The following is a 17737-nucleotide window of genomic DNA, read 5'->3' as shown; positions in this document are numbered from 1 at the left end:
TTCCTCACCTGTGCGCTCTCTGCTTGTTCCAGCATCTCTTCAAATTCCTCATAGTCCTCATCATCCGGTTCAGATCCGGAAAGCCGGGCCGCTCGTGCCATGAAATATGGAGGGAGTTCTCCAATAGCAGTACCAGCTCCCTGCGCAATACATATTTACAACAAAAAATAAATTAAAAAAAAAAATTTACCTTTTTTTTTTTTTTTTCAGGCCATGCCCTAACTAGTGATTCATTCTAAACAAATTTAAAAAATGACTAATGAATACAAACTCACAAAGGAATGCTGATGTGAATATGCCCTCATACTTTCTTAAGTGATTTAGTACAGGGATGGGCAATATTACAAAAATACCATTTCACAATATTTGAACCCATTTGTACAGCACACTAAATGTATTGCAATATTTAGGTTGGCTAATAAACTGCCAGAAAATCACATTTGTTGTCATATCACGTTTGAAAAAATAAACATTTGCTCTATGCTACTTTTATTTCAAGACAAGGAGGCAAAAAAAAAAAAAAAAAAAAACCAACCTATAATAATTTGAACAGTTTACAAATTTAAAGATTCAAAACGTTAGAAGCCAAATCATCCCCCCCCCCCCAGAGTGTGTAATTATTAAAAGTGAAAGTGATAAATACATAAACAGTAAATAGATCTCATCCACAATACCCATGCTACCTGAGAAACATAAGCAGATTAGGATCATTTATCATAATATTATATCATTAAATTGACCAGCTTCTATACTTTAGTGAGCTGTTTAATCTATTGCTTTAATCTGGAGCCCCTGTCAAACAATTCACACACACACACACACACACACACACACACACACACACACACACAAATAAATAAAATAAAAATGTTTATCATCATTTTTGACTCAAAAGTTGACAGGCAAGTAAATTCAGTTGCGAGCTGCCAAGAAAAACCGTTTTTATTAAAGTTTTTTGTTGTTATTCATGCTCTTGTGTCTCGTATTGATAACTGAAATTCCCTTTAATTGAATGCCTTTATTGTCATTGCACACTGGATGTACAACAAAATTTTGATGTGCAACTCCAAAAAGAAATGATACATTTAAACATTCCACACATACGATCATACAAAAAATAAATATGTCCAATTTAAGAATATAGGAGGAAAAACAGGTACATATCTATAAAAAAATGTTTTTTTAAAGTTAAAAATAATAAAATAAACACATGCGCGCACACACACACACATATATATATATATATATATATATTTAAAATAGACAGATAGACAGACAGAAAGACAGACACACACACACCTAGCATATATACATATTTTGGAGATTATATATATATATATATATATATATATATATATATATATATATATATATATATATATATATATATATATATATATATAAATATAAGATATATATTAGATATATAGATATTTATATTTTACATGAGTTAACTGTATCCTGTCTTGAGCTCCTCCTGACTGGCACTAAAATGAGAAAAAGCATCTCTCTTGTCCTGGCCTCCCTCCACTACCTCTCAATCAAATACAGGATTGAGTTCAAGGTTTTATTATTTGTTTGTATTTAAGTCTCTACACACCATGGCACCAAGCTATACCGCTGACCTCCTCTGTGCCCCTTTCTTCCTCTCCGAGAACTTCTGCATGATCCAGCTGCTTTAAACTATTCAGTGGTTCTGAGGTTTATAGATGACCAGTCCTTTTCTGTTGCAGATTATGGGTCAGCTTATGCGCTTTCATAAAGGATATATGGACATGGTTAAATCCAATTTAAGTATTCATTTACTTTCTCCCATAGTCATCTGCTGTTTTGTCTGTTTAGTGCTTCATTCATTTATTTATTCATTTTATTTCATTTCATCACCATGATATGCAAATAAGTGATTTTAAGGCCGTCATTTATAATGTTTATTTATTTATTTATTTATTTTAGTGTTTTGCCACTTTTCAGTCTTTTCACATCAGGTCTGAAAGCTTTAATGACTGTAGAGTAAATGTAAAAGATGGAAAATGATTCGATGCGTTTGATATGCACTCACCCACATGCAGGCCTCTAGCCGGACCTTAGACATAATGGTCCAGAGGGACACACTGTCCGGCACCCCTTCCTCCTCTGGACACACAATCTGAGTCGGGTATGGCGGCTCGGGGAAGTTCACAGAGCCACACTCATACGCGGCCAGTGTGACAGAGGCTATGTGTGGGCCCTGAAGAGATAAAGATCATGCCTGTAAGCCTTTTCCTGCTCTTTCCTCTTTAAAAAAATAAATAAAAAAAATGTGCACATCAACTGAGATGAAAGCAACAGACTGTCTTCAGATGTGAAGATAGTAGGGGGGTTTCTGAGGTACAAAATCACTAGCGCATTAATCAGGGTAGAGCACCAATCATAACAACTGGCTTTTATGATACATCACCACCACTGTAACTCCTCTAAGACCACACTTCCCATACTGCCTTTTATTAAACTCAGAGTCACGCAATGTACTTGGCATGGCCTTGGCACTTGTAGACAGGGGAAGTAAAAGGTAATGCATTGCTCACAAAAGTATCTAACTAGTAGACTAAACATAATCAACCAAAACAAAAAAAACAAAAAAAAAAAAAAGAGAGAGAGAGAGAGAGAGACGGCAGTATTGTCTGTGATGTCCAGCAAAGTGTGTGGGAATCTTGGTGGGGGAACATTTCATATACAAAGCACCACGGCTCAAACACATTGCAAACTCCTGACACACTGGACAGACTGATTCAACCCCACCGAGAGGAGACCACCCCAAGCTGGGGGTCCAGTTACCGTTTAATAAGCTCAAGGCAACATTTTAAACCATATCCTTGAAAAAAAAGTCAAAAAAGGTTTCATCATCCCATCTGGGTTTCTGAGTAGACCATTCTTTCCATTCTTTCCATGTTTATTTAATGGCCTAAATATTAGTAACCAAGTCTACTTTAACAGTTACTTTGTTAAGTCTTATTTATGACCTGGAAAAGTTCATACAGGCTCGAACACTCTAATAGTTTGCCGTGAGTACTTAAGTGTCGATGGGATTTTTTTTTTTTTTTAAAGAAACCAAAAAAAACGGTTTTCGTGAAAAAAAAAATTATATATATATATATTTGGTAAAACCTTTCTACAGATATTCCACAGAGTTAGAGAAGGGAATAGAAAGTGCTTTGAGGAACCATGACCAACCAATAAGAAAATCCATTATTCAGAAATGGAAGATAGAAACAAAGAAATGACAGATTTTCAAGGGAAAAAAAAAAATCCAACAAAAAAAAAAATGAGACAGGAAAATAATCCTTAAAAGCAAGGGGCATAATTTTTTTTTTACCACATTTCAGGGTGGACTAAACAGTAGCATGGGAGCCAGGAACAAGCACATTGTCCAGGTTATTCGTGCTTTTATTTTTAATTAACAGACAAGTAGATTTAACAGCCAGAAAACAGAACCGTACTCCTTATTGACTTTCACAAAACAATTTTTTTTATTTGGTGTGTATGTTTGAACACACCTCAATGCTGTAACCACAGCATACACTACTTGTTCCAAATCTCACGAGGAATCGTGCGATACATGGAGGTGACCTCGATCATTTTTGCTGATCTCGATATCGCTCACTGTGTTTACATGCGTGTTTGTTTACATAAGGATAAACGTCACCTACATTTTAGCCGATCGCGCTACTTCTGTCGTCTCATTTGCTCAAGGGCTGTCCAATTAAAATTCGTATATTCCTCGAATTTAAGATAAAAAAAAAAAAAAAAAAAGCACGTTCGATTGCAAAAACTGTGTGGATTCAAATTTAAGATGTGCAGCAAGCACTAGCACGGATTCTAATTAAAATATACTGTTGAAAAAAATGACACGCAGGATATTAACAGTTCACTAAGAATGTTTTCTGAAGAAGAAAAATCTAGAAAGAATAGTTGTAGTGTGTCAGGTAATCCAGTCAGAGTCAGTAATGTCGAATGAACAGCGGTAAACTGAAGCGCTTCACTAGCAGGTGAATTAACTCACCCAAACACTTCCTATACACATATGAGATTAATCAGACATTTACACACAACATAAACCTAATATTACAACTTGCTTCTGCACAAAATGACCCGAATGCACACGTGAACCTGAACTTCAGTAAGGCGCCAGTTAGAACGGGCGAGTCACGTCACGTCGTGAATACGCTCTTTCCGTAACAACCCACTAATACGCGGACAATCAATCACTAACGCATAAAGAATTCACAATACTGTATTACAGTAGTGTCTCATTGTCACGTTATTATTTCAGGAGACCAGGTTTTCACAAGAGAGCCAGTTTGCACATGTTTTTGTTGATGCATGTTCAAGTTAATATAGAAAACGTGGGAATATTTGGTTTAATTTTGGCATTTTTCTCGTCAACTAAAAATGCCGTTGACTGATCATCCGACCCCATTTTAGTTTGCCGTAAGATTGACTAAAATGAATAAACATGACATGACAAAATACTGACTAAATTTAAAGTATATTTTCATCCGAAGACAAAAAACTTTTTGGAATTTCCAGTTCCAATGTCCTGAATATATATTCTTAAGAATTAAAAGTTCATCGCGCTTTTAAAGGGTGTACTTGCATTATTATGCTATTATATTATTATATCAGTGGTATAAAATGGTCTTAAAATGACAAGATCATCGTTTATCACATTTCTGAGACAATCTATCGTCCAACAAAAGTAGTTATCGTGACAGGCCTAGTGAGGAAAGATCTGGCAGATGGTAGAATGTTGTTTTACTAAATGCATTAACTAGCCTGTATGGATGGATGGCAGACAATCTTTACAGAATCAGGAGCACACAGAAATGATTAAAAACTTTTAAGAGGAAAAATCAAGTTTAGTGCAAAGCAGTCGTATAGCACTTCTGCTCTCTTGCAAAGCAAAACAAGCACGACTCGTATCTTATCTTTTAGACAGAACTCGGCATCTCATAGTCTCAAAACCGGTTTTTGGTCAAGGGTGCAAATATTTTTGCTAGAAGAGGATCATGATTAGAAACCCACCGGTGTTCCATAGTCTGTATTAATACAAACTAGCTTGCAAAATGTTATTACATTAGCTAGAAATTTCTACTCCAGCCAAGTCAAGTCAATGGAGATTTTATTTCTGAAATGTTCTGCATTTCTGATTCGTTCGTCCCTGATATTTAGAACCACATTTCAAATTGTTTGACTGGTCACATTTTTTGCGTACACCTTTGACGAAGTCAGATCCGTAAAAGTTGTGTAATTATGAAACAAAAAACCTGCGATGAATTGTATATAAATAATGCGATGTGCGATATGATGATGCTATAAGTGTGTAAAATCAATGTCAATTCTATTTATATATTTAAACACTGAAAATGTTCTAACCAACATACATGTTTCTTTTCCTCAGAGGACCATGAAAGCGTTCTCTGCTATCCGTGTCGCCTTAAAACTTTGACTTTTTGCAACCTTTTTGAAGTATTAAAATCGTTCGGTTATCGCAACAAGTTCTGTACATTCGAGGTATTTCGACCGTTTCGACATACCGTGCGGCATATCAGTGTCACACACCTATTGGAGCTTTTAAAGCACGGGGTGTCTGATCTTATCTGAAAAGAATGGGCGTGGGGGCAGATTTTCATTCCAAGCCTTTGATTAGTCATTCTTGGTCTGCGTCTTATCAGGTGTGGCTCCTGCTTGGTTGGAATGAAATGCTTTGTGGGGGGGTGGGGGGTAATATATGGTTTGGACTCCCCCATATTAGAGGGAATGGATGCCATTAGGACATGCTAAACAGTGAAACTGGCAATGGAAAGGAAGTCAGCGGTAGTGAACGTTGTTGTAACAGGATGAGCTGCTCAGGCATGCTGCTGTTCCTCGAGACATTTGCCTTCGATGCCTGCTAAGCCGAGGAATGCCTGCAGTCAGCGTGGCTGCGGCTGTCGAGTCAGACTCAGATCAAGTCACAAGTAAAAGATGATCTCACCATAGGGTCATGACATGGAAGAGCCTGATCAAGTGACACCAGATCACTCAGGAGAGTTAAAATAACTCGCTTTCCCAGACAAAGACGCATTAGGTCACCTCACTCTTTTAAGCGAACGTGCTCGATTCCCAATAAAACGCATACGCTCTTACACCCTCAGCTGAAATATCACACCTCTGATTATCGGTTGTTGGGTTTTTTTTTTTTTTTTAAAGACTTGCTGCGTCACGTTTACACGGCAACACGCTCGTCCAGTATTGTGAAAGAGCAAACATTTCCAGCTCCTAGTAACTAGGCCTGCAGCCCAAACCGATTGTGTCACACCGTTAAATTCAGAGGAAAGAAAACACAGTGTTTCGTGTCTGAAATGCCACACTCGCTGGAAAAACACATCACGCTGGCAGTTTCACGTCCCCGTTTTTGTCAGAAAGCTCAGCGTGAACACTCGCCACATGCGAGTCATTACTGTGTCGTGATGACTTCATCAAAGCTGACCAGAAATCCACGGCTATGACCACCGTCTGATGAGTCTGAGTCAGTGCTGATGAGTACGTCATTCCATCGTACAGACAAACCGTGAGAAGCACAGCTTCAGAGACTAACACTAAAACAGTGCTTTGAATCATTTCGACTCTTGTGAAGGATTTGACGGAAAAAAATTAATAAAAGTGTGTTTGTTTGTCTATCTATAATACGGGTAAAACAAGAAAGAAATTTAAATTCACTATGTGCTGTAAAAAATTTTTTTTAAATAAATAATAAAAAAAACAGTACTAAACTAATATGGAGCAACATTTTAGCTCTATTTTTGGAAAAGCTGACAGTTGATATGGGGAAGTTCCATATTTGACTGTAACGCATCAGTTAGTTTGCCCTCTGGCCAAAATTAATCCGAACTCACTTTTGTCAATATGTCTGAAGTGGAAAAAACACACACACAAAAAAACCTAAAGACATGATTCAATTTTTTTTTTACACATATCTTCCTATCTGTTTCATATCTGTATTTTATTTGCATTACTGCTTTCTTACCAGGTAAAGAAGGAAAGTGTGAAGACCTGTACCAAGGCCTACTGAAGACAAAATCCCCAAGCCTACCCAGTAGGCACACCACAGGACCTTCTTCTCCATGTACTGTACATACTGTAGGGGAAAAAAATTCATTTAATCATTTTACATCCCTCAAGCAAATGCCAAGGACAAGAAGCAAACTATCTAGCACAGAGCTGCGTGGTACATGGGTGTCACGAGAAAATAAATAAATAAATAAAAAGGTTAGGATATTAATAGTGTGAGGAAAATCTAAACAAAGCAGTATTTGAGTGTAGAGGTGGCCGATATGTAAAGAACGTGTCATAAAAAATAAAAAAAATAAAAATTATCCTTCCACTACAGCGATGAATATTTTCCTAGAACAGAATACCCTGAATGAAGCCTTTTATTATTAGGGTTTTTTTTCCCCCCAATAATTTGCATTTTTTTCTGATTTATTACGGAATAAAACTTTTTATACAATTATGTTTCCATTTAATGTTCCATGAAACAAGTTCATTCCTGTTGTCAACTTTACACAGTCATTCCCTCAGCAGCTGCTCTTTTTCCCTCCATTTTAAAGTTAATTTTAAAAATTATGATTTTTTTTTTATTTATTTTTTTTAACGCAGCTTGTCATTTTAGCGAGAAACTGCGGAGGCAGTCCTGGACTTCACACTGGAGACCCCTTCCAAAAACGCTCAAAAAAACGTCTCGTCGCCGAAAACGTCACCATATCAACGATTACAACAAGTGAAACTTGTTCAATCCGTTTGGGTGAAATATAAATAGGAGATGCTGCCAGTAATGAGTAATTCATACTTCCTTCAAGTATCTGTATTTTCTTAAAAAGTATTTTAAAAAGATTTTATGGAGTTACAAGCACTTCCCACTTGAATTTTTGTGCCTGTTGTTGGATTTTACAATATATAAACAACCGGATATAGATATTGGTTAGCCATGATGAGCCAGAGTTTGGGGGGAGGGGGTGATTGCACTCTAATTTTCTTTTCTACACTATGTATGGTATAACAAAAAATGAGAATGGTATTGTTTCTATGTGACAAGAACTATGTTTTCTTTTGCAATAAAAATATTTTTGAAAAGTATTTCCTTTTCTTTTTTTTTTTTTAACTTTTACACCACTCAATTTCAAAGCAAAATATCCTACTTTTTCCTCCATTACCTTTCTCTCAGTCAATCGTGAATAATCAGAATCAGGATCATTTCATTTGCCTAATTCGTTTACATGTATTAGGAACTGTTCTGGGTGTTTGGACACAATTACCTTCCTAATATCCAAATACTGCACCTTAAGTGGAAATCTGGTAGACTCAGTTGTAATTTATTCTACAGTACAGTGGAGGTAGCAATAGCACCTGTATGCAGTTCAGAGTGCATTAAACGCTAAAGTAGGAGAAAAATATATTTTAATTCCTGCTCAAATGTGCTTAAATAAAAAAAAAAAAAAAACTAATTAAAAACCCCCCACAGTATTCTTCTATAAATAGCGAGGAAATGCATATAGTTGACAAGCGTTTTCTTTCTCCAGTGAAGGTTGCAGATAATTTTCATCTCTATATTAATGCATGAATACTCTTTTTCTTTTAAATACCACATTTCAGTAGGAATACATATCATTAGATGCTGCTATAAATATATATATATATTTTTTAAAACAAATAAGGAATATTTTAACTTTACGTGTCGGTCATACCCCACAAAAGTATTTGAACTCAGAATGCATTTCAGATCTAAAAGTTTGTAAAAGTAGCCTACTTGAATAAGATGATAAAATCATTACTACAAATAATTAATAACTGACAGGTTTGTTGGCATCCTGCGTTGCAGACTGACACGCTGAGGCACTGATGGAGCAAAGGGAGAAAAGGGGGATATTCCTGCCATGCGCAAACTCTGTCATTTTACTTTTGACACTTATGTAAAATAAAAAGCTGGTACTATTGTTCTTGAACTGTTCTTAAAGAACAATGTAAAAACGAAGAAGACTTGCATGTTCACGGAGTATCGCTAATTTCACTCAAGCACTCGAGATTTTTGTACTTTCTTCACCACTGGCTGTTATTATAGAAACAATAGCGTATAACCGAGCGCATTAATATTAAACTGCGATTCGAATTAAAGCCGAGACTACTGTCGGAGCTGTGCTATAAGGAACAAATATCATATCATGAGACATTTTCATGACATGTAGGATTGCTAACAGAGTGCCAGCGAAACTGCAGTGCAACATTTAAAACACCGAACCGAGTTTACTGATAAAAACTGAAAAAGGAGGGAAAATGAAACTTTTGGGCACAAAACATGTTCTACTTGTTTCTGGTGTAACGGAGTCCATCGGTGGTATAAAAGTACAGCCGAAACACACAAGACGTCCAAAAACATGCACTCGTTGATAAGAATATGAACATCTCACCGTTTGATGTGCTCCTTCTATTGAGTAGGCCGTTGTGAAGACTGAAAAAAGCACTAGGACGAAAAACACCGAATATCTTCTGTACCAGAGCCTGTGGAGTGAGAGACGAAAATAGATTCATAAGTTTATAAAGTTAACATAGTGTACGTACATTTTGATTCAATACGACATTAATCCACACGTTTCTCCCATGAACCCCACTTCCCAGTTTCTGGTGAATTCATGCACCCCCTCAACTTCTTTTACACCTTACCCCAAGTGTATAAAAATAAATAAATACATTAAAATAAAGTAAATAATGAGTCAAATTAATGCTTATTATTAACCGGATAATAAAACTGAATAAAATTCACACTCTTATGATACATCAGAACCAGGGAGGCTGTAAACACAGTGAACAGTAAGAAACATACAGTACATTTAAAAATATAATTCTTTTACAAATCGCTTGTCTAATCTCCCTGACCACCGCAGGAGACAAACGCAAACAAACAGCGATTTAAAATCACAGCCCGAGTATATAATTACTATCAGAGTTAGTCCATCTCAAGTGGTCCAATAATTTTAAAGTTGGTTGCTTGACCATTTTTTATTTTATTTTGAGTGACTACCTATATGTATTGGCTTTACAAAACCACCAGTTTTATACATACATACATACATACATACACACACACACACACACACACACACATAATAATATATAATATAATATAATAATATATTATGGCACACAACAATTTTTGATTATACAGCTGTTTACAGAAAACTCAATCTCTCAGCTCAGGATGGGTCTAGCTCCTTGGAACAAAAAACTGGAAGAAAATCTCCAGAGCACATTACAAGGTACATAAACATATATAACCTTTTGCATTTTCTTGTTCCTTAAACTTAGAACTTAAGTCCAAATGTAATGCAGAAGATTCCACTTTTTAGGGTCAATTTATAACCCAGTCTTTTTTTTTTTTTTTTTTTTTAAGGGGGGTACCTATGGGTAAGTATAGTATGCATGCAGAACATTTTAGGTTTGCGAATTGCACTATTTTTAAAAAAAAAAAAAAAAATTTTTATGGGGGTGAGAAAGTCCTTTATTTTTTAAACTCCCCGTCACTTTCAGGTTGAATATCTCCGGTGGGGGAAATATGGCCGTCATAGTTAAACCAGGTTTTTTTAAAAAAAACGGTGGTTTTGCAATGCCAATACATAGACGTAATCACTCTAAAAATAAAATATTTTTTTTAAAAATAAGAAGAAAATTTAAAAACGGAGTAACCTGCATTGGACCACTTGAGACGGAACGACATATCAACATTATTTGTTGAACATTAAAGTATTACACTTGATACTTTGTTGTGAGCTTAATTAATGGGGGGTTTTCCTAGTCAAAAATTTCAGCCTAAAAACCAGAAGAAAAAAAAGGCTGAAATGAGAGGAAATATTTCGCATGCCTATGAAATATAGTTAACTGACGTTATAACCATTATTAAATAAGTACAAACCAGACACACATTCATACACTTTATTTCTCATTAATATGACAGAAAAGTGTACCACATTAGCACGTCTTTCAAGCGAAGACCTTAAAACACCGGCACAACTGTCAATCATTACATACATACATACATACATATTTCGATTAGGTTAAAATGCGAAACTCCTACATAAACTGCGTACGGGTTGCCAGGTGTAAAACGGTCATTTAAAGATTGGGTTATTTTTGGTATTTTCCATTTCGCCCACGCCCCTCAGTCTGAATACGCCTTGCACAGCCTGGTGAACCCATTTAAATAAAAGCTATGGAGCTATAATTGATCATCAGATACTACAAACTTCATTTCTAGGAACTGACTGGGCAAAAGGAATTGATTAATTTCCTATAACAGCAACTTTGATAGTAATGCCAGCTGCAAGGCAAATCCCAGCTTTATATTATCATTCTAATACGGTATTGGTTACAGACTTGTACAGCCCAAGCGCCACATAAACCAAGTCTAATAATAAACAAACAAACAAAAAAGCTTAAAAATAATAATAATAAAAAAATCATAACTTGATATCTCCACCACAATCAACACGAGTCCTTGTTATTACTAATTTATGTGCCTCAAATATCCTTAAAATTGACTTCAAACAGGAAGGAAGATACTGAAAATCTGTTGAAAACCTATTCCAGACATTTGACCTTGCGGTGATCTTGAGCCTGTTTGGATCAATTCCAAAGTCAGTTCATCTGCTGGTTACTCTGATCATTTTATATAAATCCTACACACACTCAAGCACTCATTGAATATTTTATATATATATATATATATATATATATATATATATATATATATATATATATATATATATATATATATATATATAAATAAATTATTTATATTACATATCGCGTTAAAAAGAATCTCAGATGGACAAGAACATAACGCATCCACTACCTAATGGCGGAAGAATTAAAAATGTATAATAGTGGATATGGTGATGTTTTCTCTCTATTTATGACGTCTCCTGTATCGGCGCATTTGTTACAGTCAGCGATAAAGCTGGTCTCTTATATTCTCATGGGGAAGTCTAAGGATGGAGGACGTTATGCTTTGAGGTTCCCCACAAAATATTCTGCCCAGTGTCCACTGGGAAAGTGATGAACATTTCCTTTGCTGCTCTAAAACAGGCCATTTCCATGTATTGTGCACTGTGCGTAAATGAGGGATGCACAGATCTGTCTTTCAAGCATGAGGTTCATGTTTAGTGCCATTTACATCACCCTCACATCACCTTATATCCATATGGTAAGTGTGAGGGTAGTCCAGCGCTCAGTACAGTTTAGTTTGAAAGGCTGTTGAGCTACAGTGGTGGAGAAAGTCTGATATCACATTGAAAATTTTGATTTTTCCCCCAATTTAAAATTGGACCGTTTATAAAAAGGCCAGATTTTCCTCATGTCTAATCTCTCTGACAGGAGCGTGTTCAGACGATTTGATCTACAATGAATCATGAGGTTTTGCGCAAAACTGTAGCGTCCATGCCAGCCCGAGTCTAACGAAAGAGGACCTACCAAATACTAAGAAACTCATGGCAATATTTAATACTTTTCACTTAAGTTGTTGTCAATAATTTGTAATGAAAGCTGTCGTATTATTTGAGAAAATAATACACAATAGAAGCATTAACACTAGTGCTTTCGCTAGTCTCAGACTTCTTTGGGTCTTACTGTACATCTTAAATGATGCCAGCTGTACAAGTCATTTATTTACAGTGTGGAGATGAATAGAAATTTTTTTTTTTTTTTTACATTTTTTTCCCAATAACACCCTTAAACTTTCAAAATACAGAATAAGTACGTATACAGAATTATTACTCATAGGCACCTGTAAATATATTAAAATATGACTATGTATCTGTGTAAGCTCTGCTACATAAAATAGCATAAAGAGAAGTAAACTTTAATAATGATACAAAGTGATTATTTTATACAAAGCTTTAATTTTTAGCATCTTCCCTAATTACAATTCCTCTGGAGACTTTTTTTTTTTGCAGATAATCCCTGACACTTCATTGTGCTTTTTGGGGTTTTTTTTCCTAAGAGGTGTTCTACTATATATAAAATGTGTGTGCTTTGGTGTGTGCCTATGTATATGTATATATACACACACACACACATACTATATTATATATATATATATATATTACACACACAATATGTACTGTACAGTACTATGCAATAGTCTTAAGCACATGCAAAGAAATGCTGTAGAGCAAACAAAATGAAATGAAATTTTTCTACATAAAAAAATACTATAAAGAGCAGTAAACAGAAATTGATGAAACAAAGTCGATATTTGGTGTAACGATCCTCTGCTTTTCAAAAAATTATTAGTAGTCTCTGGTAGAATTAGTGCAGTTTTATGAGGAAGTGAGCTGTAAGTTTTATTGAGCATCTTTCAGAACCAGACACGGTTCTTCTGGAGACTTTGACTGTCGCACTCGCTTCTTATTTCTGCAGTGAAACCCAGAATTATGATTTTATGTCTGAAAAGTGTCTCTTACCACTTAATATTTGGCTGATTTCTTTACTGACATACAAACATTTGTCTGTAACATTTAATTTGGTCTAGAAAACTAATGTTCAGGAACCTAAAATGTTTTTTGTACTTACTCGATAATGTAGAATTCATAAAATAAAAATCTATAACAAAGTTTGTACTAAAATAAATAAATAAATAAATAAAATAGGGTGCCTAAAACTTTTGCACAGTACTGTATGTATTTACGTGTGCGTGCGTATATATATATTATATATATATATATATATATATATATATATATATATATATATATATATATATATATATATATATATGTGTGTGTGTGTGTGTGTGTGTGTGTGTATGACTCTGTCTAGACACATAATATATATTTACACATATACACACACACACACACAAATTATATATATAATTGAAAATACACACACACACACACACACACACACACACACACACACACACACACACACACACACCATATACCTGTACTATTTAACTATTAACAAAGAGAGCACAGGAATCTCAGTTAATAACAGAGAAATGTCTGCTAGTAGGAGTTAGAAAGTTAAAATGCAAACAAACAGGACTATAGGACATTTACTGAAATATTTATTTGTAATAGTTATTATTCAAATTCTATTCGTCTCACACAATCGTACAGATAAATATGAGAGCTACAAAGATCGGTGGCAGAAACAGTATGAGTGTGTTTCGAATATATTTAGCATCAAGTGCAGTGTATGTGGCTGAGGTAGTGGGTATTGTTCACGTGAAGTCCCACTTATTACTATTATCATTGCAGAGCCCTTTTGTGTGTTTTGTACCACCTGCATGCATTGTGTTTTGTGTGTTCATAGTTTGTCCTGTGATGATGGGGTGGTATTTGGTTAGGGCTGGGTTTCAGAGAGGCAGATCAAAAGTGCACCTAATGTAAGGGGGGCTCCGGTAAGTGAACATCACTGAGCTACAGGCAGCCAGTTTAATCATTATCAAGGACATAACGTTGTGCATTGGGTTTGTGCCGACTGCTGGAATCATCAAAGTATTAAATTAAAGAAATATGTAATGTTAAGAAATGGACCTGAGGATTTATATTACCACAATTATCACGATAATATTGCATCTATTAATTATTTTCCTGTTTAACTCTTTATACCAGAGCCAAAAAATTTAATTTCTGTTTTGGGGGTGCCCGTGTTCAGCATTGACTGTATTTGTGATGTCACACTCCACAGTAGTGTTTAATGGCTCATATGAAAGTAGACACTCAGGGCTTTAAGTATTTGCAGTTTTTCATAAGTATTTCTTTCTTTTTTTTTTTTTACCTAGCCAACTATGTTTACATGTCATCATTGTACTGTGGCAGTTTACTCACTACTGTCTGTTTTTATCTCTGTAACCAGTGTTATTGTGGAGAGGTATGAGTTGTTTGTCCAGCAGGGGGCTCACACCCCTGCCCTTTCCATCGCCCTGCTCACCAGCAGCTAAAGTACAGGGTCATGATACTCTACACACAAAAACCCAACAGTACCCTGACTAATCTTATAACAGACTTTAATAATTCATTCGTTTATACCGAATGAAAATGTCCGATAAGTCGATATGGAACACCAGTGTACGGCCAGAAAAGGTTAAAAAGGGTTGAACTTTCATTTTACTGCCCCAATCCTGCCACTGTACACTGTGAGAAACACGAAGGTCATGAAGGTAAAAGGTCACATTATACTTTAACACTGACACATCCTCAAAGATGATGAAAAACACTATGAGATCAAGGAGCTTACTTCCATGTCCACTCCTTCAAAGTGACGAGTGTCTCTAAGAAAGAATACTGCAGCGTCTGGAGGGGCTTTCTCCACAGCACCAGAGAGAGACGCTCTTCTCGTTCTTGCTGCCGTCTTTCTCTGACTGATGCATCTGAACACAAGAGACCATTGACACAGCGTTCAAACAACAACTAGGAACAAATGTGTAACCACATAGAGCATAGGGTTTCCCATCCAGGGGTTTGTGGTGACACTCAGTGTGTGTGTGTGTGTGTGTGTGTGTGTGTGTGTGGGGGAGGGGGATGAGACTGTGATGGAAATGTCAATGACACATTAAGTGAAATTTAAATAACATTTGTACAAATAAAATTTTTTGGTAACCTAATGTGTTTAAAAAAAAAAAAAAAAGTTTTGAAGTTGATTGAATTACTTGTGGGTTCATGTCACGACATAGTATTTCTTAGCACATGAAATTACAGCATTAGCTAGACGAATCGTTCTTCGTGCCTAAAAGAGTCTTCATCTTTTAAAACTCCTGAAAATAACAAACTGGACAGACACGTTGTCCAAAAAAAAAAAAAAAAAAAAAAAAAAAAAAAAAAAAAAGCACAAGTACAGCAGAGAAAGGTTCTCCAAGTGCAGCCAGGAAGATTTACATTTTTTTGCATATTTACCTGCAGACTGCATACATACGTGACAAGAGCAAACCCTTCCTCACGCACGTGATATATTATGTCTGAAGCAGCGTTCCAATTAAAGCATAATGTTTTTCTATTTTAAAAAAGAAATTTAGACGCAAAAGCTTCCCAAACTATTTCAACAAGCAAAAGATTCACTTGTTAGCCTGCTTAGCATCTGCGGATACTCGAGGCAAATAAATTCAAGTTGAAAGGATTCAGCTGACAAAGAATAAATTAAATGAAAAAGGTGTGTACTAATGATACAGACGAACACAGAAAGCTCCTTAAAATGGTGGCAAATCAGTATTTACATGAACAACACACATATACACCCAAGGCTGTGTATCCAGTCACAATGCTGGTATCTACAGTTAGATAAACCTTGACTGGAAAAACTGGACCTGTCAGCGTCAGAGCTGGACGAACACATCCGAATCCTCCTTTGGCGATACACTGACCTTTAAAACTACCGTTGCGGCTCTCTTTGGGTCCGAGTCGCCTTTGTGGAAACTCGCAATCTGCTGCGTTTTCAGCCATAGCTCCAAACACCTGAGGAGAATTGAAAGAAGAAGAAGAAACAGATTTATTTTATTGTAATATATGTGTTGATGTAGATGAAGATTTGAGAGACACTCCTAACACATAATATATATCTCTAGAGGAGGAGGGGGGGGAGATAAGGTTTCACAAGAATACTTCCACGCCACAGCAGAGAAGGGCAAAGTGCACTCACACACACCTCACCTCAAACACTCAGTGAAGTGTGTGTTCAACCAGAGAAGCCTAATAAGGTCCACTTCCAGCCTTGTATAAACGCCTAGTCCTGTATTAAAGGCGCTGCTGTTGTATAATATATGTAATGTTTGTGTACTTGTGTACTAATGAGTGTGGGTGAGAGTAGAGCGCGTGGAGTCCTGGAGCCTCTACACTTACACTCTCCACCACACCAGTGTGTGTGTGTGTGTGTAAATATATGCATGCGGTCAGGGGCTCTCGAGTTAGCATGTTAGCTACCCGGTTTCTCTAGCTACAACACGGCGGTTCGATTAAACACGACAGTTTTAACATGTTATCTAAAGATACACACGTTATAATAAGACACCAGTCACGTGTCGCGGTTAAAGCCAGCCATGTGACACATCACTTCGACACGGCGTGCTAGCAGGCTAGCGCTCGAGTAGCTTTGTGGTGTTTACTGCGCATTTCTCTTTAAAGACTAGAAGATAATTTCTCTGATTTGAGCACCGAGTGAGTGGGACAGGGTTAGAAAGATACTCAGAGTCTGATCTTTATCACAACAGCGTTAGGAAATCATACCTTTAGCTTGCACTACCTTTGCCCAGGGTCTTGAGTCCTCCTGCCAATGTGGATGAGACACAAACACCGGTAGCTCACTTCCGGGAAGGGAATGGCGCAGGGCTTTTATTTATTTATTTTTATATATAAAATAAAAGTCAGTGCAGATAAAGGATTCATTTTATATATATATAAAAATATATACCACACACAGTCATATCCAGTTTAGGTTCATGCTGGTTTTAGTATAGAAAAAAAATAAACAGGTTTTTAAAAAAATCTGCTTCCTGATTCTGAGTCTACTCTTATTTATTTACCCCCCCCCCCCCCCCCCCCCCACAACTGACCGCTAAATCCAAACTAAAAAAAAAAGAAAAAGAAAAAAAAAAGAAACCATAATAGAAATTCTAATGGTTCCCACTACAAATACCATTACAGACCATCTGTTAACATGCCACCAATATGAG

At 36.1% G+C, this 17737-nt stretch overlaps 1 protein-coding gene across 2 annotated transcripts in view; it reads right to left on the bottom strand.

Moving 5' to 3' along the window:
- The window catches only part of vmp1 (vacuole membrane protein 1), a 29454-nt gene extending 12098 nt beyond the window's left edge, over positions 1-17356 (bottom strand). The window contains exons 1-7 of one of the 2 annotated variants that reach the window (XM_017490539.3): positions 17292-17356; positions 16433-16523; positions 15313-15445; positions 9483-9573; positions 7046-7156; positions 2060-2227; positions 9-140 (exon numbers count right to left, since the gene is read on the bottom strand). In XM_017490539.3, coding sequence (XP_017346028.1) covers positions 9-140; positions 2060-2227; positions 7046-7156; positions 9483-9573; positions 15313-15445; positions 16433-16511 — 714 coding nt within the window. In that variant the 5' untranslated portion in view covers positions 16512-16523; positions 17292-17356. The remainder of the gene's footprint in view (positions 1-8; positions 141-2059; positions 2228-7045; positions 7157-9482; positions 9574-15312; positions 15446-16432; positions 16524-17291) is intronic. The other variant, XM_017490540.3, reaches the window with a different exon arrangement.
- Between the last annotated feature and the right edge of the window lie 381 nt (positions 17357-17737).

This window comes from Ictalurus punctatus, chromosome 17, assembly GCF_001660625.3.
Source record: "Ictalurus punctatus breed USDA103 chromosome 17, Coco_2.0, whole genome shotgun sequence".
In the NCBI taxonomy this organism is placed as follows: domain Eukaryota; kingdom Metazoa; phylum Chordata; class Actinopteri; order Siluriformes; family Ictaluridae; genus Ictalurus; species Ictalurus punctatus.
This window is presented reverse-complemented; position numbering and strand designations above follow the sequence as displayed.